At 31.6% G+C, this 24,782-nt stretch overlaps 1 protein-coding gene across 1 annotated transcript; it reads right to left on the bottom strand.

Annotated features, from left to right (window-relative positions):
* Window positions 1-278: 278 nt before the first annotated feature.
* Window positions 279-20,688, bottom strand: LOC111635086. The gene is made up of 12 exons (XM_023379951.1): window positions 20,340-20,688; window positions 4,198-5,656; window positions 3,954-4,090; window positions 3,732-3,859; window positions 3,263-3,527; window positions 3,039-3,188; window positions 2,344-2,410; window positions 2,212-2,258; window positions 1,954-2,032; window positions 1,694-1,850; window positions 1,470-1,613; window positions 279-1,402 (listed from the first exon to the last, which is right to left on the bottom strand). The coding sequence occupies exons 1-12, from the start codon at window positions 20,398-20,400 to the stop codon at window positions 1,283-1,285; spliced, it is 2,814 nt and encodes a 937-aa protein (XP_023235719.1). The 5' UTR covers window positions 20,401-20,688; the 3' UTR covers window positions 279-1,282.
* Between the last annotated feature and the right edge of the window lie 4,094 nt (window positions 20,689-24,782).

Below are 24,782 nucleotides of genomic sequence, written 5' to 3'. Positions count from 1 at the left end.
ACAATTAAATTATTATTATTTTTTTTAAATATTTTTTTCATTTTTTTACCCTTTTTTTTGAAATAACAAATCACGATCTGTTCTTTATCCTGATCTGATTTATGACTAGAAGTTTGCACGTTACAAATATTCTTTATAAATTAATCAATAATAGTAATAATGATATAATTTATGTAGGATGATTTTACAATCTGTAATACTTTACAAGTTATATTTTACAATTGGACTTTTTTTTATTTGGTATCAAACCCATAACACTTATTATTTATGTTTTTTTGTTTGTTTTTTTTCCTCAAGACATCCTCAACAAATCTTTTTATATTTTGGATGGATGTCAATGCACACATTCAGGCTTTGATTCTACATGCTAGCCAAGGAAATAGGTAAATGATAGGGCACAGAATGATTCAGTATATCATAAACTATGACTATATCCTAGGATAGTTTTAAAACCATATTACAATACGAAATACAAGCGCTAATTTTATCTATTCTTCACTGGATTCTACCTATAGTATCATAGCAATAATGGAGATCAAGAGAAATATTCTATAAAAGATGCTTAGCTCTATCATATCCATCATGTTTCACGCTTCCAGGAATTCTTTTTATATATATATATATATTTTTTTTTAGAAAGAATTCTTTAATTAAAAGTATTAAAATATTGATTATAAAAGATTTTTTTAGTATATTTTTATATATAACGTATTTAATAAATTTAGTTTAGTATAGTTTCTGAATTTTTATATATTCCATCACAACAAGAAACTTGATTTTGTGTTGGGTAAAATGCAGCCCTGAAATTAATATTGATAGATTTTATGGGACATGCTGAATCTTTATAACTGCAACTTATGGTTACCCATTCCCATAACGATGCATATTTCACCACGCAACCCCTTATAATAGGTGAATGGGATGTGCACATCGAGGTTAAATCATCTCGAGTATTTTAATAAAGATTTTTAAAATTCCGATTCAAATTATTAAATAGAACTTTTTGAAGAATGCATAACATTTTTTAAAACATATTCACCTTTAACAATAACTTTTTCCCATCGGACATTGTGCATGGACACATTAAAAGTAATTAAAACATTTTTAAAAATATTCATTATTATTATTTTTTTTTTCGCTTCCGGCCATTATTTTTCAGTTCGAAAACTCAATGCAAATTAAAAAGCATTCAGGCATTCAAATCTGAGCTTTCTTTATCATAAAATAACGCGGTAGATAACTATAAATACCGCATGTACTGTACCACGTATACGTATTTATTTTAGTTGAAATACGGTTTCAGTACATCTGCTGAATAAGGATTACTTGTTAAGTGATTGGAACAATAAGGAGTCTCCCAAACGGGACTTGCGACATCTTGATACAGATTAGCCGACTGAACCTATAATTAAATCAATATTTATTTAAGAAAATATCATTAGAAATGATCGAAAATTATATTTATTTACCATTTCGTTTCTTGTCATTCTCGGCCTTTGTCTTCCTAATCTATTATACATGTTACCGTTACTTTCTTCTTCTTTTATAGTGTTACTTCGCGACTGATTCATGGGTACTTCAGTAGGCGAAGAGGTATTTGCATTAGTAGTAGACTAGAATAATATTAAAATTAAAAGACTTAATTAAATTAGTTAGAGTAGAATACACAGAATATAAATTTCTTATAAATTACCATAAAAGTATTCGCTGCAGTTTCGCCAGTATGTGCCCACCTGACGTGATCGACCATGTTTGTTAATCTGTATCCATTCCTGGAATTAGTCATATAGCTGCATAATTCCTGGTCGCTTTCTGATTTGCATTTTTTCTGTTCTCGTTTCCATCGTCGACTGGAAGTAAATGTACGTATAAATATGTATTATATGCACGCGCGATTGAATATTTACCATGGAATTTCTGTAATGCCACAAGAATTAAAGAGATATAACTCACCTCCAGAGACAAAGGCATATAACAGTCAAGATTATAACAATTACAGCTGCTAAAGATACACCTAAAGCGACTCCCAATACTAAAATATGAATAAGGAATCAATCAGTTATATCAAGATAATCAATTCTAAAGCCGGTACATATGTACCAGTATACTTGGCAGGTATACCTGAACATGTGGATGAAAAAAAACTGACATTTCTGTCACTCACACGTTCAAGTATACCTTCAGGTATATCAGGCTTAACGGAGACCTTACCTTCTCCGTCCGTTTCGCATCTCGAGCCTATGTAATTACCGTGGCATCTAATTATTTAAAAATAAATTCCATATTTGTTAATAAAAATAAATTTATATTTTATTAGAATATTTGTTAAATAATAATATTTACCTGCATTCTCTCTTTCCGTCATTAATAATACATTCTCCATGTTTGTTGCAATAATCGGGAGAACAGGCTGCAAAACAAACATTAAATTACCATAATAGTCATTCCTGCTTGAATTATCGCTTGAATAAGTTTATTTCTCTTAAACCGAGCCATTTTGTTGCTCTTGTACGTATAAAATTTGTTCTAGGTGTACACAGAGAAGAAATATGTGCAATTCGCTTTGATAGTTTAAGTAACTTTTCAAGTTTATAATAATAAATCACTTCTTTAGATGTTCCTGTTTGCTCTTTAATCACGCTTTTAGTGATCTCGGTTACTATTGAAACCCTACTTCTTTATTATTATTCTAAGAGCTACATTTAGGTAATATAAATTTCGTCAATTTGAAAATTTTATTCGCTCACTTTGTGACCCTAACGGCTATAATTTTCGTGTAAAAATAAGTAAATAGAACGTGAATCAAATATTTCCAGTGCAGCAACTAGACTTCGCTGCACTCCAAACAGAATTGTCAGCATAGCACTATGCGTGATTGCGTGAATTTTTCGGATGATCGAAATTGCTATCTTAGTAGTGGAGTGTCCTTATACTTTAGCTCTTACGTCACGCACGATCGCATTTATTTCTGTAGTAAAATAGAACAGGAACAAAGGAAAAAAAAACAGTACACACTACGTAAACATTGCATTACCTACCAGTGCAGACTCTACCACTCATTCTTTCGTCATCGGGATATTTATCAGTGTAACCTGATAAACAGATGCAACCGAAGGTTCCGAAACTGTTGTAGCAAGTCCCATGGGGTGAGCAATCGTTCAGTTCCGGTCTGATGCACTCATTGATATCTACAGAAGAGCAGAAACTCGTACGTAAACTTTGTAAGGGAGTTAACGACATTTAAAATTAGTGAATAGCATACCTTGTATATTTAATAAAGAACTGGTAGTCAGAGGACGCTCTGCGTACAGTTTGCTGTCTCCGACTCTGTTTCTTCTATTGATGATTGCATTTCCCAATTCTCTTTGTAACTGAACAGCTAAAGATACTCTGGAATGAGTAAGAGACAGATCGTCTAGTTGCATTGTAGCATTTACTGCAATTTTCCCTTCGGAGTTGTATAAATTGTTTACTGAAGCACCAACAAAAACTCCAGCGAACGTAGTGTATGCAAACAACGTCGAAACCTGAACAGAAGAAGATATCAAATAATCAGTTTTCGTGTTTCGACTTTTTCTATCACGGTTTCCATTTTATTTTTATGTATTGAAAATACATATTGCCTAAGATTTTTGTCACGTCCCGAAAAATTTCATATTCAAACGACGCGGTGTTATTCTAAACAGGAATGAAATTGAAGTTATAAATAAATAAATAATGCATAAACATACAGCTTGGTTTGCTTCGTATTCCATAATTTTATACTCTTCGGTCTCTGTTTTCGAATAACTCGAAGTATAGTGCAATTTCCTGTCTCCCAAACGATCAACATTAAAGGAGAATAGAAGCTTCAGAACGGCTAAAAAAAAAAAAAAAAAATATAAAGAAAAATAGTAAGAATTATTGGTTTCGATTACTTTATTTATTACTAAAGTAGAATAAACGTAATATACGGAGGCATGGTCCACGCTGTAAAGTTCTTCCATAACCGGGTTTGCAGTAACAGGAGCTTACACCGTATTCGGTAACACATCTCTCATTCTTCTCCACATTGCACGTCGTATCGTCTCCCACTATACAGGTGTCTATCCTGCAAACACGAAACGGTTGTGCTAGAAAGAAGTACCATTCACATAGTTTGGGTAAACTTGTGCGATTTTTGAAAAGTTTTACTCACTTTACATCTTTACTACATACCTGACTATTGGTATCTGTGTTGGGCTGTAAGGTTTTCTGGAGGGTCGTTCGGGTGGTTTTATAGGTTTTAAATTATCTCCGTTCTGTTGAGTCTCTGGACGTAGATGCGTGTGACTGGATCCTCTGGAAGGTTTACCTAACGGGCGTACTTTATCGATATCTATTGGTATCACGTCTGCCGTGCTGTTTCTTCTAGCTGGAGGTCTTGGATCTATCAGGTGGTGTTTGTTTCCGACGTCTGCCTGAATGGCTGGATGTTGCGTGACATCGGACACTTTGCCCCAAACGATATTAGTGTCCGTCGTTGGTTTCGAGCGCGTTTTTGTCGATGAAGTCGTGTTCTGAGGCGTTATTTGAGTTCCTATAACGTTAGTGACCGTGAGCTCGAAAGTGGAAGGTGCTATAGGTGCAGTGATAATTACTGGTTCTTCCGTGATGGAATTTGAGTGAGTGGTTCCGTTTGGTAGTTCCTTCAACGGTAACCAATCTGTAGACGAGACAAGACTAGAACTAATTATATCCGCCGTTTTCGTTACAAAAATCGAATCTGTGAAGGAAGTCATAAATGATGTAGATATATAAATAGAAGATGACGTGGAAGGAGATGCTACCGGTGTACTCGTGATTTCTATTGTAGATGCGAAAGATGGTGATAGCGAAGAAGGCTCGGTTGTTAAAAGTCCTAATATTTGGCTCACGTCTTGGGCATTGGGAAATACATTATTAGTAGAAGCTAACCCCGAGGGTGCCTCTTGAAAATCAAATTTCGGTGGACCCCTGTCGTTAATACGCGAATGAAATGGTCGCGTGGATGGTTGAGAAGGCTTCACATTACCACCCAAAAGATGAATAATATCACTGATGATGTCTTCGATAGAAGGATTGTCAGATTTTTCTTCTCTGGCTCGGTGGAAAGCGTTTAAAGCTCTTTCTTTCTTTTTTGGTGATGCCAATGGCATAATATTTTCCAGTTCCTCCATTAGGAGGGAGTTATTTAAAGAGGATAAAACCGAACTGAAAAATGGTAGATTTTCGCGGCTATCACTTCTTGCCACCCTCTTCAACCATGTCGAAGTAGATTTGAATGGATCACTCCGTGATTTGAAATATCTTTCGGGCTCATCAGTAAAAACTGATGGAGAAAGAAAAGGAGTCGTCTGTGTGATAACGTCTTTCAAATAAGCTAAATCGCGATCTACGATCGAGCTGGATCTCGTGCTTCGCACTCTATTATCTTCATCTTCCCTAAGATCTTCTTCACCGATAGTAAATCCCGCTTTGTTGCGATTAACTTGAGCACTAGTATATAGTTTTTCTTTTGGCACTAAGACCAAATGTGAACGAGTCACAGATGGTTGTTCTTTCAAAGACGGACTGCAGCAATTCCTGAGATGAGATCTCTTTTGTATATTCTCACTGGATGCTTTCGAAGTATTATTAAGCGATACATCCGAGACATCTGAAATAAAAGGAGTAACATTTTAATATTATTAAAAATACCTTTAACGGTACAAATTCCATCCCAAAAATGCCAGTCAATTTCCAAAAATACAACCATTGCAATGTATGCAAGAATAACAAAATTTAATTGTCATATTCCAGAAATTTTTGGGAGGAATAAATATTTCGTGAGTTTCTATTATAAAAATGTTTATTTGATGTAACTATCGTGTTACATGAACTTAATAGCGCACGACAGGGCAGAGTATCTTTATTAATGGATCCGAGAGTTTTTGTAACTGGAGCAATCTCGTTTGAGTTCTAGTAATTAATTAATTCGGACACGATACGGAAATTTCGGTTACTTTAACGGTGTTTTCGGCACTAGTTTAATTACAGGAAAGAGAGGAAACATAAAAGAAATCATAAAAACGTACAAGTATAGGAGCGTAAAAATGTACAAATACTAAGAGAGAAATATAAAAGGAACGTGGTAATGTAGAGGTGTGAATTTTTCAATCGATATTCTAGAGGCAATGATAAACAGATTTTTCTTATCCAACAGAGAATTCTCTACTTTAAGCTTACCTGACCTATTGCCCTACATCTCACAGGTGAATGAATCTGACCTACCTAATTACTGACCCAACATCCGTTCTAGAAATAGAAAAAGATGTTAGCAAGGCGTTTCCGAGTTAGAAAATATAATCATTTTTTTTTTTCTTAAATGTTCCACGACTTTATTTATCGTTAACGCTTTGTTTGTCAACTGTTTCCTGTTCAAATTGTTTTCGTGTGCTTCAATAGTTTTCCGTAATTAAATGCTTAAGAGGAATTTTAAAAGTGATTTTTAGTTGAATTTCGGAAAAAAAATCATTATTTTTTTCTTTAAATTTTAGTTTTTGTCAATTTAGAAAATTAATTTTTGGTCGGTTTTTGAGGATAGAATTTAATAACGAAGGATAATTATGATGGTAAAAAAGAATGAGAAAATGTCATCGATGCTCGAATGATTTAATATAGAGAGATATCGTTTCAGTTATTACGGTATTTTTTTACATAAAATAATTATATAAGGTGAATAATAGCCTAAAAAAATGTATGTATATTCAGTTATATATAGTATATAATTATTTTTTTTGTATATATAGACATACAAGATTGAATTTAAACACGCATACATAGACGAGAAAAATGTTTAAATTTTCACGAACTTTCTCACAATCACACTAGAATTTTAGAAAAATTTCACGCGATTTTCACGATAAATTTCATCGTATTCTGATTTATAATTTTAATGCGTTCATTGCAGAAAATTCTTTAGTGCAATCACAAAACACTTTAGCATTGCATTCTAAATATATATATATCTGAAGGCATTCCTAACATTTCATCACGTTCGACGGGTACTTCATCACTTCAAAGTTGTGCCTCATCAACTTTTGACAAACGGTACATCTTTCAAGATTTTTGACATTTAATTAAACATACCGAAGAAATTAAAGAATCTATAAAAATCCAAGAGTACATACAACAAACCAAAAGCGGAATAATCTATCCGAAAAACGAAATTAAAAATTGCTCTTCCATACGACGTTCTCTTCTCGTTATTAAAACCCGAAGATATAAACTGAACGAGCTGATAATTTTTATTATTTTTATTCGACTCGGAAAATTTTCTATTTGTCGTCAAGAACTGCTGAACCAGATTGCTCCGGGCGCTAAAGCACCATTTGGTAAAGTCGTGAAGAACGTATTCAATTCCAGATGCTACTACTACTACTACACTAACAACACAGAATCACCTTTACTTATTATCTACACCCTTATCGGGATTAATATAAGATAAGATATGTTTAATCGGCAAGTTTCTACCTCTTCGTAACGGAAATAACATCGAATTGACTGATGATTTAATGGTTAAAAAAATAATAATAATAAAATTGTAAGAGTTTATAGTCATTAGGCGTCGCTGTAAGTAGTCGAAGTGAAAGGACGAGAACGGTAAACAACTAAAGTAGAAGAGGAAAAAAATGGCTTTTTAACAATTTTTTCAGTGGCTTGATGTTTCATACAGAAAAAAAAAGTATTGAATAAAATCTAATTTATTATTGTTATGAACTAACAAGTGTTTCGTCCAGTTTATTTATTGGTGAGGTAACCAATATCATATTGTAGTTTGCTATATAGGAGATAAACCTTGATTTATAGGATGGAAAATGTGTCTGTTCAGAATCTTTTCGGGATCAGTCCAACTCCTTAGATTCATAAAACTTTTGCAGAAAGGATATAAGAAATCTCTCGCGGTTTTTAGAGAATAACTCATTTCTACGCTGTAGAATAACAGTAANTGATGATTTAATGGTTAAAAAAATAATAATAATAAAATTGTAAGAGTTTATAATGGTTAAATTATATAAATATTTATTTCGAAGAATCAATGACCTCACCTCATTTAGTGTGAAGTGATTCGATGCTTGAGAGGAAATGATTCAATAGTTAAAATATGTTTACTTGTAGCGACTTTACTAGTACTTTACTGTTAAAGAACGGTAATAAAAAACGTGTTTAATCACAATATATACTCGTTACGTTTCTTTTTAACGCTCTCGACTCTATTCCTTCTACACTGTAATTGTTCAGACAACCCACTGACTCGATCAATAATTTTCTAAAGCGTTTCTCAACAATCTAAATAAATCATTTAAAAGTAAAATACCACATAATCAAGAAGGAAACTTTCTTATTCATAATTACTATTTTTCATACCATTCTTCCTACTTACTATTTTAGTGGGAAGATTCTCGTGGCAGAACACACTTTATTCTTTTTCTTCTTTAAATGTTCAGAGATGGAAAAACCCGACGATAACCGTTTATATGGATATTTTAGAAAGGGAAAAAGTATGTTTTAGTGGTTTTCGAGACATCAAAAATGCTGATCACATCTTTTGTGTCGGATGGGAACACGATAAGATGCTACTTTTTCGAGTCAACATTTTCATTTCAAACAAATTTCGCGACTCTTGCCTAAGACTGCTTGCTTGGCCAAGTCGAGTATTGATCTGATATTAAGGGGGAGCAGAGAGAGGAGACACACACATACACACACATACAGAGCGTGTCTCCAACCAATTTCTTCTTTTCTAGTAATAAATGCTTCTGGAATGTTTCAAAATCCGAGATTAGAAAAATGGTCGTTGTCAAAACATCAGTAAAATATTATGCCCTTTTCTATTTTAATTAGCTCGTTTCTATGCGCTCTAGATAAGCTTGTTTGTGGACGTTGGCAGATCTTTGTCATATAACTCGGATTCTAATTGATTTCTTATTGTTCGATTCAATGCTGTTATGCCGCATTTGATATAGATTTTCCTTATCGATAACGTTAACAATGAATGAAAATTTGCTAAGAGAAACTCGACATTTATCGCTTACAATAGCGTTATCGCATTTCTAAACATCTATAAAGTTTTCATTGTTTAATTCTCCTAATACAATGTTTTAAAAAGAATTCCATTTTAAATCCCAAAACGTCGATAAATTCGACTGGAAAAAAAATCTTTGCGTGTTTTCAGGCGTCAATCAAGTGTTTCTAATCGCAAACATTGCACAGTTCTTTGTTAATCTTTACAGAATTTCAATAAACTTTATTCATAATATTTTATCAAAAAGTGTTTTTATGTAATATTGAAATTCGTCACGCTATGTTCTATATAAATTTATCGGGTCTCGATGCTCGACAAATTTAATAAAAAGCTTATTCTGTTTAGCGGCACAAAACCTTCCTTTAGATATTCGTCACACTTAAAAAACTTCATTGTATTCGTCAAAGTCGCCATAAAAGAATTCGTTGTGTTCTAATATTCATCATTTACAACACATCCGACAACTTTTGAAGCATTTCTAAGTGTCGGTCACACCCAAAAATTTCACTCGCTTCTATAAAAACGAAGCTCGTCGCACTGTCTGTCGGTATAATACTTTACATAAAGTCCGAATCGCCTATAAAATGCGAGAAAATTGTGGAATTGATTGCATCGTATCCGATAATATTTGAATTTGACTCGTCGTGATGCAATTTTCGCATCGCATTTCGCATTTTATAGCGATTTCTCTATAATGTCAATTGACTCTTTGGATTTAAATTATTGAAATTCGCATTGAAATTCGAACACTCGTCGCTTGAGTAAATTTTATAATTTTGTAATATAATATCTATGTCTATTCTTGAACGGGGTCGTGGAGAGCTAGTATGGGATACGGGGGTAGAAGAGACCCCTTTTACTATTTTTTTTTTGAACAAATGAAATATGTAGGATATCTCTTTTTTATTAATGAATAATAAAAAACAGTCTTTGTTAGTAAAGAAAGCATTAATTTGTAAGGGGTAGGGACCATTACAGACCCCTAAACCGGAAAAAATCCTTAATTCACCCCTCTCGGAAGAGAGGGGTGAATTAAGGAGTTGAAAACGTCTGTCAATGTTATAGTATGGATCACATATAATTTACAAGTTTAACCTGTTTCAAGTACAGATTTATCTGCTCTATAAATGATCTACAAACCTGTGTAATTATAATTCTACACATAAATTTTACAGTGTTTTCCTAACTATAAATGTAAAAAATTCATTTCCTAACTGTCTATTCATCACGTATTTAACATTTCGATATCGTCCAGTTTAAACTACATTCTTAATTAAGTGTTTTTTCCCCTCTATTTTCAAAATTTATCAATTGAAAAAAACAACTTTAATGACACCCAATACAAGTTTACGTCGACCTTTAAATACTGTCACCTACATCTGTACTACGAAGACGTATCTGGATTTGCAGCACCCGCAAGCAATGTACAATACATATAATTGTTTGCTTTAACAGCATGTACTGATGATGAATAAAACAGCGAATTTATAATATTAAAAAATATATATATTTTATTGTCTGTTAGAAGAGTTAAGACAGTTCTTCCACACATTTAGCGCCCTGGGGTATACTTCTCTCTCTGCTACTTCCCTACATCCCTGATGTATTGTATAAAAACAAATACAATAACGATGAATTTTTTTATGGAAATAATTCAAAATATTTTGTTTTTAATTACAGACAAACCTATAAACAACGGCATATTTTTTTTTAATGTTTTGTCACTGGCTTTTATTCAGAGGTTTGACTGTATTTATTACAACCCTATTTATTGGGCTAACTAATTCAATATAAATTAAAGTTATGGGCTAGAAGCTTTGTTTAATATTATAATAGCTTACATTTAAATTATTTCTATATAAAATAAGTCTTATTATTTTAACTTAAATCATTTAATCATACTTAAATTTTTGAACAGCTTCCATATTATTGGTTGCAGTTTATTTATAATTTATAAAAATGCTGACTACTGATGATAATTATTCATAATTAAGTACGGATTTAATGAAAAATTTATTCTTAATTATAATAATAAATTTCATTAGTTACCGTACAGTATATAATATAGGATTCTATATTACATTTTATATTTATCAGTTTTACTTGATAAATATCAATCAACCATAAGGAATTTATATTAGGAACTCATTTATTGTTTATGCTATCAATTTTATAATGTAATAATAGTAATTTGCTTATTTTAAACTGACTGTTCATACAAAGTGGTGGAAACAGAACAGAATATTAATTTGGACTACATTTTGTACAGGTTATATACTATTAAATGTTAGAAATTTAAGTAAAATGTTTTCTAAATTTAATAAATGGGCCTATTATCACAATATAAATGATTAGGTGCAGAGTTTACTTGTTATGAAGAGATGATGAGTGAGAGGAAAGGATAGATCTGTAAGTAAGAAAACAGTTTTCTTTATTAAAAATGTAAAAATAGTATTAATTTAAAAATAGAAATATGCCAGCAATGAGTTGCTTAACTTTCCAGGCAATGTTTAGTGGTGCCATCTGTTACGATATTTTATTTTAAAAAAACTTTTTATATTTTTAATTATTATAAAATAGCAAAAAGCTTAATTTTGAGAGTAGGAATGAGTTTTATAATAAATTTTAAATGCTAATAACGAGTAAAATCGTCATTAAGTCTGACCCTATTGATGATACACACTACATCCTTTATCCCCACACCCCCTAGACTTTCAATCACCAAAATTTAATTGGAAAACACAAGCTGGTAACGTTGTCGCTGGACTTACCCGTCATTCTTTATTTGTTTTCATCCCTAATAATTGCTATCATTACCTTTAAGTATTCAGAATAGTTCGGACGATATTAAATGTGTGGTGCCATATCTCCACGAACCAATCGTTCGATTTTCCTGAAAATTTCTACAAACATTTCTCCCTAATACACAAACCACCCTGCAAAATTTCAGAAAATTTCGACAAAAAGCTCAGGAGTTATTAAGCTTCAAAATCGTGTCCATCACATACACATATATATTCAAGTTATATTATTTGTCACTTGAACCACTTTTCTACCGAACTCTTCAAATGTATTCAGAGTTTGTATTGACCTCACATATTCCACTCGCTATTATACAAACAAATTAAAAGTTTCGAGTACTTTTATCACATTTGTAGCAATTATAAAAATTTCAGGAGTTGTTTTAGTGTCCACGTAAATAAAAAAAAGAGAGAGAGAAAAAATGTGGAAGGTGATGTTAAAGAACTCGACCAATTCCACGCACATTTTTTTTTAATAAACTAGCGAAGCGAATTAGTTCGAATATTCTGCTAACTGTGCTGAATTTTGTCAACTGGATTCACACCTTGTCATCTTTTTCTCTTGACTGCTTCGTTTGTCAAGAACTCTCTATCGACCTGTTCTGTCAATAACCTCTCTCTTTTAATAGAAAATTCCAATTCTAATCTATTTGGCCAAATTACCCGACTGGAATGAGCTTTTAAATTTAGTTTAGATCTCCAAAATCCTTAGAGAAAAGATTTAAGAAAAATTTCTCCTTTTCTTTTAATTTATATTTTTACAAATGCGTTAAATACAGAAACTTCACAATAGGGAAAAAAATCCAGCAAAGAGTTGAGTAACTTTCCCGGTAAAAAAAAAATTAAAAATTGGATACGGCGCCATCTGTTATGATATTTTATTATTTTTTTAAAAAAAGTTATATTATCAATTATAAAACGACAGATAGTTCAATTTTGAGGATAGAGATGAGTTTTATAAAAAAGTTTTAAATGATAATAACGAGTGAAATCTTCGGCAAGTACGACCCCACTCGATGTACTACAAGTGACCTCCTCTATCTTCTCACCCCTTCGACCTATAACCACCAAAATTTAATATCATCAACACCCCCAATATACAAAACTCCCAGCGAAATTTCAGAAATTTTCGACGAAAGGCACGGGAGTTATTAAGCTTTAAAATGAGTGAACAAAATCGTGCCCCCCCCACACACACTAACAACCAAACATATAGAAAAACACTCCCAATTTTTTTGAGTTTCTAGATGTTTCAAACGTGCCCTGAGTCCAAAAATGTAAAAGTCTTGGGGGTCATTTTTTGATCGATGGCCTTACTTTCCTTCTGTTAAATACAACAGAGCCGGAAAGGTTAAAAAAAAATAGGTAAGTAGCCCAAATACGTTAAGGGTTAAGGGTACATATAAGTGAATGCATAAAGCGAAAGAAAATCAAGGAAATTTGACTTTACGCATGAAATTCATTACACATTAAGAAAGGAAGAAAAATTTGAATTGGTTATTCGTTGACAGAATTGTCGTCGATAATTTATGACCCAAATCTACTCTGGCAATCATCAGTCATGTTTGATCATCGAAAATGGTATCCCTTGCGAAAAAAAAATGTCTCTTAAGATGGATTATCTTGACTGTATGGTATTTGCCATTTTTATTTATGTTCTTTCTCACGGTAGATATTCGCTATGCTCCAAAGCATTTTCTATATTAGGTAAAAATGTTCTCTTCTACCAACGGATTTTCGTATATTCCATAGGAGATTCAACCCGATTAACCTGCTACTGAATACAAAATACCTTTATATAGTTTATTCGAAGAATTTGCCAACTATTCTTAGATGTAAAACGTGATTTGTTACTCGATATTAAATATTTCAACTGATAATCAATGTCTATAAGTCTGGTGGAGTGTTCAAGCAGAACAGGTAATGTCTATTCGGCGATTAAGGGCCTTACAAAAATCAAGAAAGGCTCGGATCTTTCTCCATTTTGAGGCCTTCAGTATATTAAAATATTGTATTGAATATTATATTTTTTTAAATTGTAATACACAGAAATTAACAAAGAAATGAATTTGTAACAAACTTTTATGAAGTGTCCGAAAATTTGAGAGTCAAATATCTCATTGCTCCTCTCGTGTGGATCTGCATTGAAGTTATGACACGTTTTAAAGACATTTCGAAATTTAATTTTGTTCAGATTTACGTATGTTTTCTAGAAATTTATTCGCATTTAATGCCTTAAATTTTATAAATAAAATTGCACCCATTACATCTAGGACGGAACTTCATTCCTTTTAAACAATTTGTTCATTATAAAACAGAATTTTCTTACAAAATTTCATTCCTTTCGATCATCTTTTCAATCCCTTCCGCTCACATTCTGACAGTTATATGATTTTTAGTATTTTTTTTTTTTAACAATCTCCCAAGCAATCAATACTTGGAATACGAGAAACTACTCGATCAAAAAGAAGAAAAAAAAATCTTACGCGGAAAAAATGTACTTAAAATGTTTCCTTCGCAAAGAAACCCGCGTACTTTTTATTTCTTTACATAAAACTGCAACATAAGAATCTTTATATCCACCATATTGAAGAAGTTTTTTACCTTCAGGATACTGAAAACTGCCCATCATACTTTATGTAAAATTCCTCGTGTAACATCAGAAATAACCGAACACCGAACAGAATAATAAACCCAAAGCCATACGTTGCACACTAAATTTTCGGATATTTTTAGAAGGAGTAAGAATTAAATTCAAGAATTTAGACTTTGTTAATGAGTTTTAATCCCTGTAGGGGCTACAAACATATTGAACCTTCGCCCGATTCGCAGGTAGTAAATATTATTAGAAGACTCGTAAGCCACTTTTCCAATTGCTATACTTCTATGCTCGTAATTATCCATCGACTAGGGAGGATTCACTTTGTGTTTGAACAGGGATTAATGAATTGAGTGCACAATAACCGGTTATGCGTTAAGTATACCTTGCCAACATTACACAGAAACTAAAATTAATCGAAAGTAAGTAATGCTTTTGATTAATTTTAATTCCAGTATAACTTATATTCCGAAATTTCGCCAATGTAAAGTAAATTAATGGCCACGTTGGAATCGATGGTAGACAGAAAATATATGGGAATCGAATGGTCTATTAAGTTTTCTATAGAAGAAAGCTAGAAAGTAAGTTAAAGTATCGTTTGAATCGAGTCGAAGAAAAGGAATCGATATTGATGAACCCGAAAGGAAACAATCAGTCAGATTTCTTAGAAAGTAAATTTGAAGAATTTCTTTGGTTAAAAATCTTTATTTAATACTTCGTATCGATTTTATGAAATAATAAGAATGGAATGAAAATGCCTCCCAGGTAAATAGCATCTTCAACTCGACACTGTACTACGTTCCAAATCAATAGATGTACTGTACAGTACTGTACTTTTATTTCGTTGTAAATGCCCAATCTATATATTGGTTCTTGCTATTTAGCTTAGAGATTCCTCTCGAAAAATATATCAAGTTCGAATTTTCAAGAAAAATTTGAAGGTTTTAGAAGGTTAGACGAGTATTTCGAGAGATAAAATATATCGAGGATTTGCATTAGTTTGCGCTGTCTTAACATTATATATATATATATTGTAACCACTAAAAATATTTTCTAACCGTACAAAAATTTCGAGGTGAAACTTTGGTGTAGACGGGAGAAAATATTTAAATTTTGTAGATTATCCGAGAATAATAGTAAGGAAAAAAAAAAAAAAGTGATATTTTCCGTTGGTAGAAAGTTGAGAAAATGTTTTTTGATTCGGTCTCTATCGAATATTTTTCTTACATTTTTTTGAACTTCCTTCTAAAATCTTTTGACAAACAAATGACTTGTTCACCCTCGCAGTTGTTACATAAAAATGTTTTATGCGTCAAACATGGATTTTGAATAAACTGCCTCCTCTTTTTCTCTCCCTACCTTTTTCCCCCCCCTTTAAAATGCATTCCCGAATAAATTCTATCTTATAGGCTATAGAATTGTTAACATTACGTTATCTCCGGCGAAATAGTCAATATTACTAGGAAGAGGAAGAAAAAATGACAGCTTAAAAGCTTCGGAAAAGATCAAAATGCTAGAGTTATGTTCTCTGTTTTGTATTATTTTCATTCTTGTAAACATATTTGAGTTTAATAGAATTTTTATTGGTTAAAAAGTCGATTTGATTCCTTTTATTTCGGCTGTTGTGGTTGTTAAAATTTTAATACTTATTAAAAGCCTAGAAATTTCCATAAAAATAAACACTTTCGGCTTCTATATTCGGTTTAGTGAATATACTTTCAGCTGTTATAACGCATTACATAATCGTAAAACAGCGCAGAAACACTAGGAAAAAAAAAAATGGTAGTAATTACACGTGTTGACCTTAAGAACACACATCGCTCTGTGTTCGTTTCATTGTTATATCTCCCGATCGCTGTAATCAACAAGAACTGCCATTATTAGTTTATAACTTTGTTTCTCGTATATGTCAGTATCATTAACACAGCCACCACTATTAATCGGAGTATTGTTTCTCTCGTGTGTCCGTGTATTGTCTTCTGCGAGAACCATTACTATTGCTTGATTCTGTGTTTATCCTTACGTTATTTAATAACATAATAAAAGAAATATATATATATATATATTATTTCTATTATGCTAAATCTTAACAATACCCATCATTTATAACGTCCATTTTCCTTCATCTCGCGTTAAAAATTGCATGACCCAAAAGTCAGTTAACCGAGCCAGTTAATTGATCGCTTTGTGATTTTAAATAGTGGATTTTTTTTTATCTTTTTATTGTTTAAATTTACCGATACGTCAGTAAATTTGCATTATTTTTAATAATCGATACGGCCGTACGTTTTATTTTACATTTTTTTTTTTTTCTTATCGTTTGCTACATTGTATATTTACGTATTCCCTTAATAATTATTTTAAAATTATATATGTACAAGGTATTAAGTATTAATCCGTCTGGTATTTTACGACAAGCTTTAAACGGGGGCCTTAGACCGAGGTATCAAAATATTACCATAAGAATCATAAATCATTTTTCCAAGCATATTAATCCCACTTTCGCATCGTTTATCTAAATCACTTTATACGTTTAATAATCATAAAGAGGGATTGTTTGACAACCAGCGCGTGGGGAGTGGGTGGTGAATCACAAGGAGGAGCGAGTACGTCTTTGTGTACAAAAAAGGTAATCCTATATACGCCAACGCTATTTTTATTCATCGACCTACGTAAAAAACATCCCGAAAGGCTAAGTTATGAATGTTTTACTACCCTTTTACAAAGTAAAATCGAGTCGGGTAGCGATCTATATCGGATAATTCCGTTTTGCTGCGACAAAAATCATTTGTCGTCACGATTGTTTGCGTGATGATCCTTTCATAACAATACTCGACGGGATATAACTGTGATTTATATATCTTTATAAAGGAAAAAAAGGGGGGATGAGAGGGAGTTGCTCTTTTTATCATTTCAACTATTCACGCGCTGGAATAAAGGGCATTACTCCTGATGTTCGATACGTAGATTTATATATATATATATATATATATATATATATATATGTATTTTTTTTTGAACGAAGGGTGCAAATGCTTCCGTGATCCTATTTTTTTTTACGTGTCTTCTCAGTCGAAGAAACACGATGCGGATTGAATTCGACGAAACGATTGCATGCAAAAATCCTTATTTCATGAGAGGGAAACCTTAAAAAAGTTATCCTGATTACGAAATAAGATATGAATCGGCATTTTGAGTTGGGTTCTGAACCGAGTTTTTTTATTTTTATTTTTTATTTCTTTCTGAATTTTACGACTTCGCATCTTGATGGGATTACTTACGACCGACTTATTTCGTTAATCGAGTTTGTACAAATTTAATTATTATTATCATCGCTTTAAAAAGCATTTTCTATAGTATTAAATAAGATTTTTCACATCTAATAATAAATTCTGGTGTATAATTTAATAAAATATACCGGAATTTTAAAAGAAAAATTCTTAATCCTATTATAAAATAGGATTAGATATTTTATTTTTTTTTATTTTGAAAGAAGAACATGCGCTATAGAAAAGAGGTGCATCTTCATCTGTTTTGTCAAATCTCCATGGAGTGATGCGTAGGATTATATACGTTTGTGGATGCTCCCACATAATCGAACCATCTGTATGTCTTCATACTCGTTATATAAATATTATTAAGGCCTACGCTTATGTTTACATTTCATACAAATGGGGTTTATAGAAGTAAAATCTTAATAAATTTAACCTTTTCGTACTCGCTACTTGTATAAATGGATATATAAAAAGATATAATCACCATAAAATGTTTATTAAAGAGCAAACTCTTCCAAAGAATTCAGAAGAAATTTTTGTTTGTCCTACAGAAATTAGGGTTGTTTTTTTTTTAATATATAAAACACACTTTTATGTAGAGCAAGATTATTATTAAAAAAAAAGTGCAGTCACTGCACATTAATTGCAGTTTTACTAAATGACACTTTATACACGTTAGTTTAAACAAAATTAACAAATTCGCAAACATTAATTACGAATCAAAACATAAAGGATAATTTAAGTAATCAAGCTCATCAATCAAATAACGTTGCGGAACATTAAAAATCTACTTTAAACAAGCAAAATGGCTGCCATTTTTGGACGGGATCCAATTATCATTCTGACTTTCCCAGTGATAATTCTAGCGAAAGAGACAAACATAGAAATACGATATTAAAAATCTGAAAAATTTCATTTTACTAAACGGAATCGATCGTTTAAGAACGAAATAAATCGAGGAAATTACGTCAGAATCGTCATTATCTTGGCTGAAGATATACTCTATTATAATACACATGTATAGGTACTGTACGTATATAAGTTATAACGCCTTGTACCAAAAATTACCGTTATTAAATCATGCAATTTATATCAAATCTTATAATTAAATTCGTTACACAGATAATTTTATCTCATTTAATTATCTTAAGATTAATGAGATCATTAAACAGCGAAAAATGCTTTCTCTCTTGATTACTTCAGGTGATGCGTTTATGAAGTGATGCATAGTTAGAGGAGAAAGAAGATGAAGATGATAATAAGGAAAAAAAAACAACAACTTTACCAATCGTTCGAATGTGCTGTACATCACCTTATATCACATATAAAATCCATTTATTTGCGATTTTTTTGTAGTGAAAGTTTAGAAAAGACGTGATTACGTGTAGACATGCAAACACAGATGATGGTAAGTTGAATGAGGGTGTACACGACCCGCACATATCAATCGCTTTCTAATGGTTTCTCGGTAAAATATACATCTAAATTTTCATCAAATCTCAAAAAATTCGGTATTAAACATCTTAATTTAGTTACAACAACGTACAGATGCGAAGTAATTTTATAAAAATCAGGAAAAGACGACCGTTCCTTTTCATGAACGTCGTAAAGATTAATTAAATATATAAATATAAGAGCATACTGTTCTTTTCAGGATGATTAATTTTGAAAAGATTAATTCTCGAGTTCATCATGCCGATTAATTTTCAAAAGTTGGATGAAATTTTCCTTTTCCTATACAATATATCGGTTAATTAAAAATTTGAAACCGATACCGTCCCCTTTTCAAGTACAGCACGGTTGTTAAATTTAATAAATTCTGAAAACCGATATGGATATTTTTCGGGTGTACAGTACGGTAACCTGTACACTGATAAGTTTGAAAAATTACAAAGTTTGTATTATAATTAATAAAAAAATAATTAAATGAGTAAGTAATAGTAATATTGATTAATTTCAAATTAAAATTTAATTTTTTAAAATATAATTAAACGATAAATCTAAAGATGATTATATTTTAAAAATAGGGGAAAAAAGTAACTATCTTTTTAGTCATTTTTACTTATTTTAATAGTTTTTTTTTCTAATTAAATAATATTTTAAAAAAAGAATTTATACCAAATTAGTATTAATATAAATTTAGATATAATTATAATTAATTTATGTAGAAAATAATACAGAAAATTTATAAAATTTTCTATTTTTTGGATAGAAAATTTTAATGATTATTCTATTAAATTTAACGAGTTAAATTTTAAAATACAGTAATTTATTTCGGTGAATTAATCTTCCGTCCTCGTTACGCCGAGGATATAATACTCGAAAATAAGATATAAACTTAATAAGATATAAATTTCAATCTTCGAAGTGTAATGAAGTAGCAGGTAAACGTATACATATAATTTTTTCCCCTCTAATCTCGTTAGAAATGATGAGTTGTCGCGTTACTTGTATATTGTATACTGTTACACTACTGAAACGACCCATCGTAAAATATGAAAATTACATCGCGACTCTTCAATTTTTTTATTTTTTTATTTTAAATTTTTCTAACTGGAGAAAAGTTAAAGAAATTATACAGAGAAGCCATTAACACTCACCTCTAACACAGTTCGATGCCTGTATTAATATCCATAAGAATCCGATACAGAATCTCCACATCCTGTCAGCATCCACTGCGTCATTCGCCCATAATTCTACTTGGTGTAGGACCGAATAAGGTTGCGAAGGGTGTAGAGCAGACGGTGTTCATTAAGCCATATCTGACGTGTAAAAAAAACGAAGAACAATGCACCGGACCTACACGTGAACGATTCGCAGCTAGGCGTTGAAACAAACAAAAAAATGTGCCGAGTTGTCTGCGAGGTGGTTTTCTATTTTCGAGTTGAACGGCCCAACTCCAGGCCAGTAGATGACAACTATTGGTTGAGACGCCATCGTTATATCGACTGGTTCTGTGCGGTGCCTGCCCTCTACGCCACTGACGTCATTTCGAACTAGGTTAGTCACTAAAAGGAACGAGGATGTTGTTATCGGACTGTTCGCTTAGGTGTATACCGAGAAGTGTTTAACGCGCAATTATTTGGGAATTTTATTGGCTAGTCATCGAAGATATTAGGTTAAGAAAGTCGTCGACATTGTGTTTTAATTGTTAACAAGCCTCTGTTAAGCTCGATAGATGCACGACATCCTCTGTTAGTTGGAGGACGTCCTTAACTTTCCCACCTTAAAATACGATACCAAACTGTGTTAAAAAGTTCACAATTTCCTTTCAATTAAATTTGACCCTCCGAATATATACCCCGGAACTATTTTTATATAAAATTCCGGCTTTATTTTCTACGCATCAGACCTCCACCTCAGTTAGATAATCACCCGGACTTCCTATACCATTTTTTTTTTTCTACACAGAAGCCGTTAACGAATTTTAAATTATACGCATTAATTTCGTACATAAAGAAAATAAATCAATGCATACGTTTGATTTTTATATATGTACCATTTTAAAAAAGAGAGAAAAAAATGGATAGGTATAGCATATAGACTATAAAGTAGATGTTATCTAGTTTTATACAATTGAGGCACTTTAAAAAATAGGCATGTAGAAAAAAAAAGTAAAAAGAAAATAGTGTTATACAGCAAGAAGAATTCATTGCCGCTTTAGAAATGGCCCCTATACAAGTTTGCCTGTAGTAAAGAGGAATTTCTGTCCAACATTTCCTTTTACTTTGATAGTAGATGGTAATAGATGGTTTCTGGAAAATGTTACTCTTATATCAGAACACTATTTTTCGTTTTAGGAAATAACAAATTCTCTATCGGTGATTTACCGATCCGATAAATTTGCAGAAAAAGCAAAAATTCTGTCTAACTTGAATATAAAAACAAGTTATATTTAATTCTTTTTTAATAACGTAACTCATCCGGTAAGTACAGTACAGTACGTAAGAGATTAGTTGGATTTTTCAGTTCCCTATCACCCAATCGAGTGGACTTACCTAGTTAAGATGATTTGTTAACAATGTCACGCGTAACAGAAGCTATCGTGTGACCAGTTTGGATGTGTCTAGGGAAAGAATCAATGAAGAGTCACCGAGGAAGAAGTTAAATTGATTGGGCGGAGTCGTCTAGTTGGAAGAATTCCCTCAGGTTTTAGGGTATATCTTTTTCCTTACATGTTTAGGAAATTGATTCCGCTGGTGTATGGATGATCCTAAAAAGATCAGGAACGGGTCTTCCCGCGGATCACACTCGTTTTTCTCCCTTAAATTCGCATCACGTGATCGTGCGTTTACAGTTACATGCGAGTTGTTAGGAGGACTTTATGCTTGGACGAACGAGTTTACATTTCAGAGAGAGGATTCGATAAATATCAAAGAGATTCTTTCATTTCGGTGAATTGAGCCTCCTTTTTTTTTTAATATTTTCTATGTATACGATACTTACTTAAGCAACTGAAGTGTAAATGGAAAGTAGAGGTTCCCTGCTGAGAAAACTGAACGTTTGTTATATTCAGCAGCGACGCATTAAAGCGATAAAAAAAATAATAATATAAAGAAAATAAACGATTTTGTCGATTATCCAGATCAAAGGAAAAACGTTTAAGGATTTAAATTTAAATTGTTAAACAAAAAACCACCCAAAAAAACTTATTTAAACTTTTATTGAATCGACAAATTTAATGCTTAAATGCTTAAACCGGTATAAAATTAGTGTAATTAATTAACACCGCGCCTTTCATGCATTAAATATGTAATTTGTCTGGACGTAATTATTTTCGAAAATTCAAAAATAAACCAATGAAAAACGCCTGGTTGTAAATTACGACGTCTTTATTGGTTCCTATCCTTATTAAATTTAATTTAATATTTGATAACACGACTGATTAATTAGTTCTCATTGGTTAAAATGGTAGGAAATTTGAATTTTTAATGAATACGAAGTGTGACAATTAAATTAACACGGTGGTCCTTAATTGTTTAATGTATCTAAATTGCTCGATTAGAGGCTATAAAATTAAATATTTTAAAATTTAAATGTCTCTTAGGTTTAAAACTTTACATAATTTTAAATCGATGAGATATTTTAAACAAAGACGTTTTTTCAGAATTTGAATCGACCAATAAACGTCTTCGTACTAATTACATTTAAATAAAAGAATAGATTTTATTGGTTTCCCTACTCTGATTAATTTTTTTTAATTAATTAGAAGTATTGACGTAATATAAAAATTTAATGATTTTAACATTTAAAAATAGAATAAATACTAATCGATATTAATTTTAAATCATTAATATACTTAAAGAAATTTTTTCAGAATTCGAATTGACCAATAAACATCTTCGTACAGTACATTATATCTATATAAAACAATAAATTTTATTATTTAAGTTTGTTTGATTGATTTAAATTAATTAGAAATTTTGTTATATTAAAACCATTAAAAATTTTTTATAAATGTTTTTAAAATAGGCTAAATGTTAATCAATAATATATTTTGAACAAATAAGGTTTTTTCAAAATTTGAATTGACCAATAAACGTCTTCGTGCATTATATCCGCATAAATCGATGAATTTGATTGGTTTTCCTACTTTCTTTAAATTTTAAGATTAGTAATACTGCTGTAACAAAAATTTAACATATTTAAACTTTTAAAAAGTACAATAAACACTTTTATTTTTCAGTTTAGGCCTTTCATTCCTGTGCGGTTATTAATAGGGCCTTTTATCCATATCCATCGTAAGTTGGCAAGGCCCACAATGAGGGAGACCGGACGATGAGGTATATGGTTTGACATATCAGAAACAGGACGCCCAAGAAAATTACTAAGACCACTCGCCCGAACTCGAACCTGGATCCCCATAACGTTAGGCTTATTCCTTAACGGCCTCTGTCATCTGGCCAAGAATAAATACTAATGGATTATTTTAAACAAACAAAGAGGTTATTTTCAAATTTGAATTGACTAATAAACAAATATATATTGTGTAATTCTGTGCACTTTAGCGTGACGAATTTTTATTGGTTTTTCTGTTTTGATTAATAAAATTAATTAAATTTTTATATTATAACAATATTTTTAACATTTTTAATATTATATAAAAAAATATATATATTATTTTAAAATAAAATTTCTGTACAATTCACACGAATAAATAAATAAATAAATAAAAATGTATTGTTTGTTTGTTCCTACTAATTCCTTTAAAATTTTGACACAACGCTGCATTCGAATATGCACGTGTTTTTATATAATATACATGTCGAAATTCCCCCCACTGGGGGAGATGGACAGGATTAAGGCTTACTGTGAAGAACTTGGCTTCTATTATACTATTTTAGATGCGGTTTTTGGCGTTTTTGATTGCGTTTTAATAGGGTATGTCAAGAGAATGTACACTAAGAAGGGATTTTTTGAAAAATTCCCCCCCACGGGGGGAAGTGTTATACATTTATAATAGATACATTTTGAGTCACAACAACACGTGGCGGGGTCTGCTAGTGTGTACATAACAGCCAGAAAAGTAACAAGAGAAACTTGTTCAACTACCACAAAATCAACTTTGTGATAGTTGAGTAGATAGTTTCAAAATCAAATCACAAAACATGCTTCAGGAAAAATAGTAGAATGTGCATCTTGTGCAATGGGAATACCATGTTCCACACTCTTAGCAATGTCATGACATCATGTGGCAAGTTCGAACAGAAAAGCAAAAACTGACACTGAGAACTGCAGTTTCCATGCAATGCTGCCTAGCATTTTTGGATTGGGGAATTTTTATCAGCTGAGAGAAAATCTGAGGAATTTTTTGGAGTGACATTTTTTTCACTTTGATCTTCTTTTCAATAGATTAAAGCATAAAAGTTTTGGCATGATATAACATGTGAAATGCTGTTTAAACATTGTGATCAAATGTGTTATTCGGAATTATTAAAATTATTCAGAAATGATCCCCTTTTCTAAGTGACTGCTTAACATGTTACTTTTGCTTTCCAGACTCCAAACTGATAAGGCTACCAGCACCTGCATTAATAAGTAAA

Source organism: Centruroides sculpturatus, unplaced genomic scaffold (genome assembly GCF_000671375.1).
Source record: "Centruroides sculpturatus isolate CEXI.00-Female unplaced genomic scaffold, Cexi_2.0 scaffold700, whole genome shotgun sequence".
NCBI lineage: Eukaryota > Metazoa > Arthropoda > Arachnida > Scorpiones > Buthidae > Centruroides > Centruroides sculpturatus.
Note: the sequence above shows the minus strand (reverse complement) of the source record. Positions and strands in the feature narration are given on the sequence as shown.

Coding starts and splice junctions, on each gene's coding strand:
- LOC111635086 (XM_023379951.1), bottom strand. CDS start 20,400: ATGTGGAGATTCTGTATCGGATTCTTATGGATATTAATACAGGCATCG. Junction 2,033..2,211: donor ATGCGAAACGGACGGAGAAG/GTAAGGTCTCCG, acceptor TTCATATTTTAG/TATTGGGAGTCGCTTTAGGT. Junction 1,614..1,693: donor CTGCAGCGAATACTTTTATG/GTAATTTATAAG, acceptor ATATTATTCTAG/TCTACTACTAATGCAAATAC.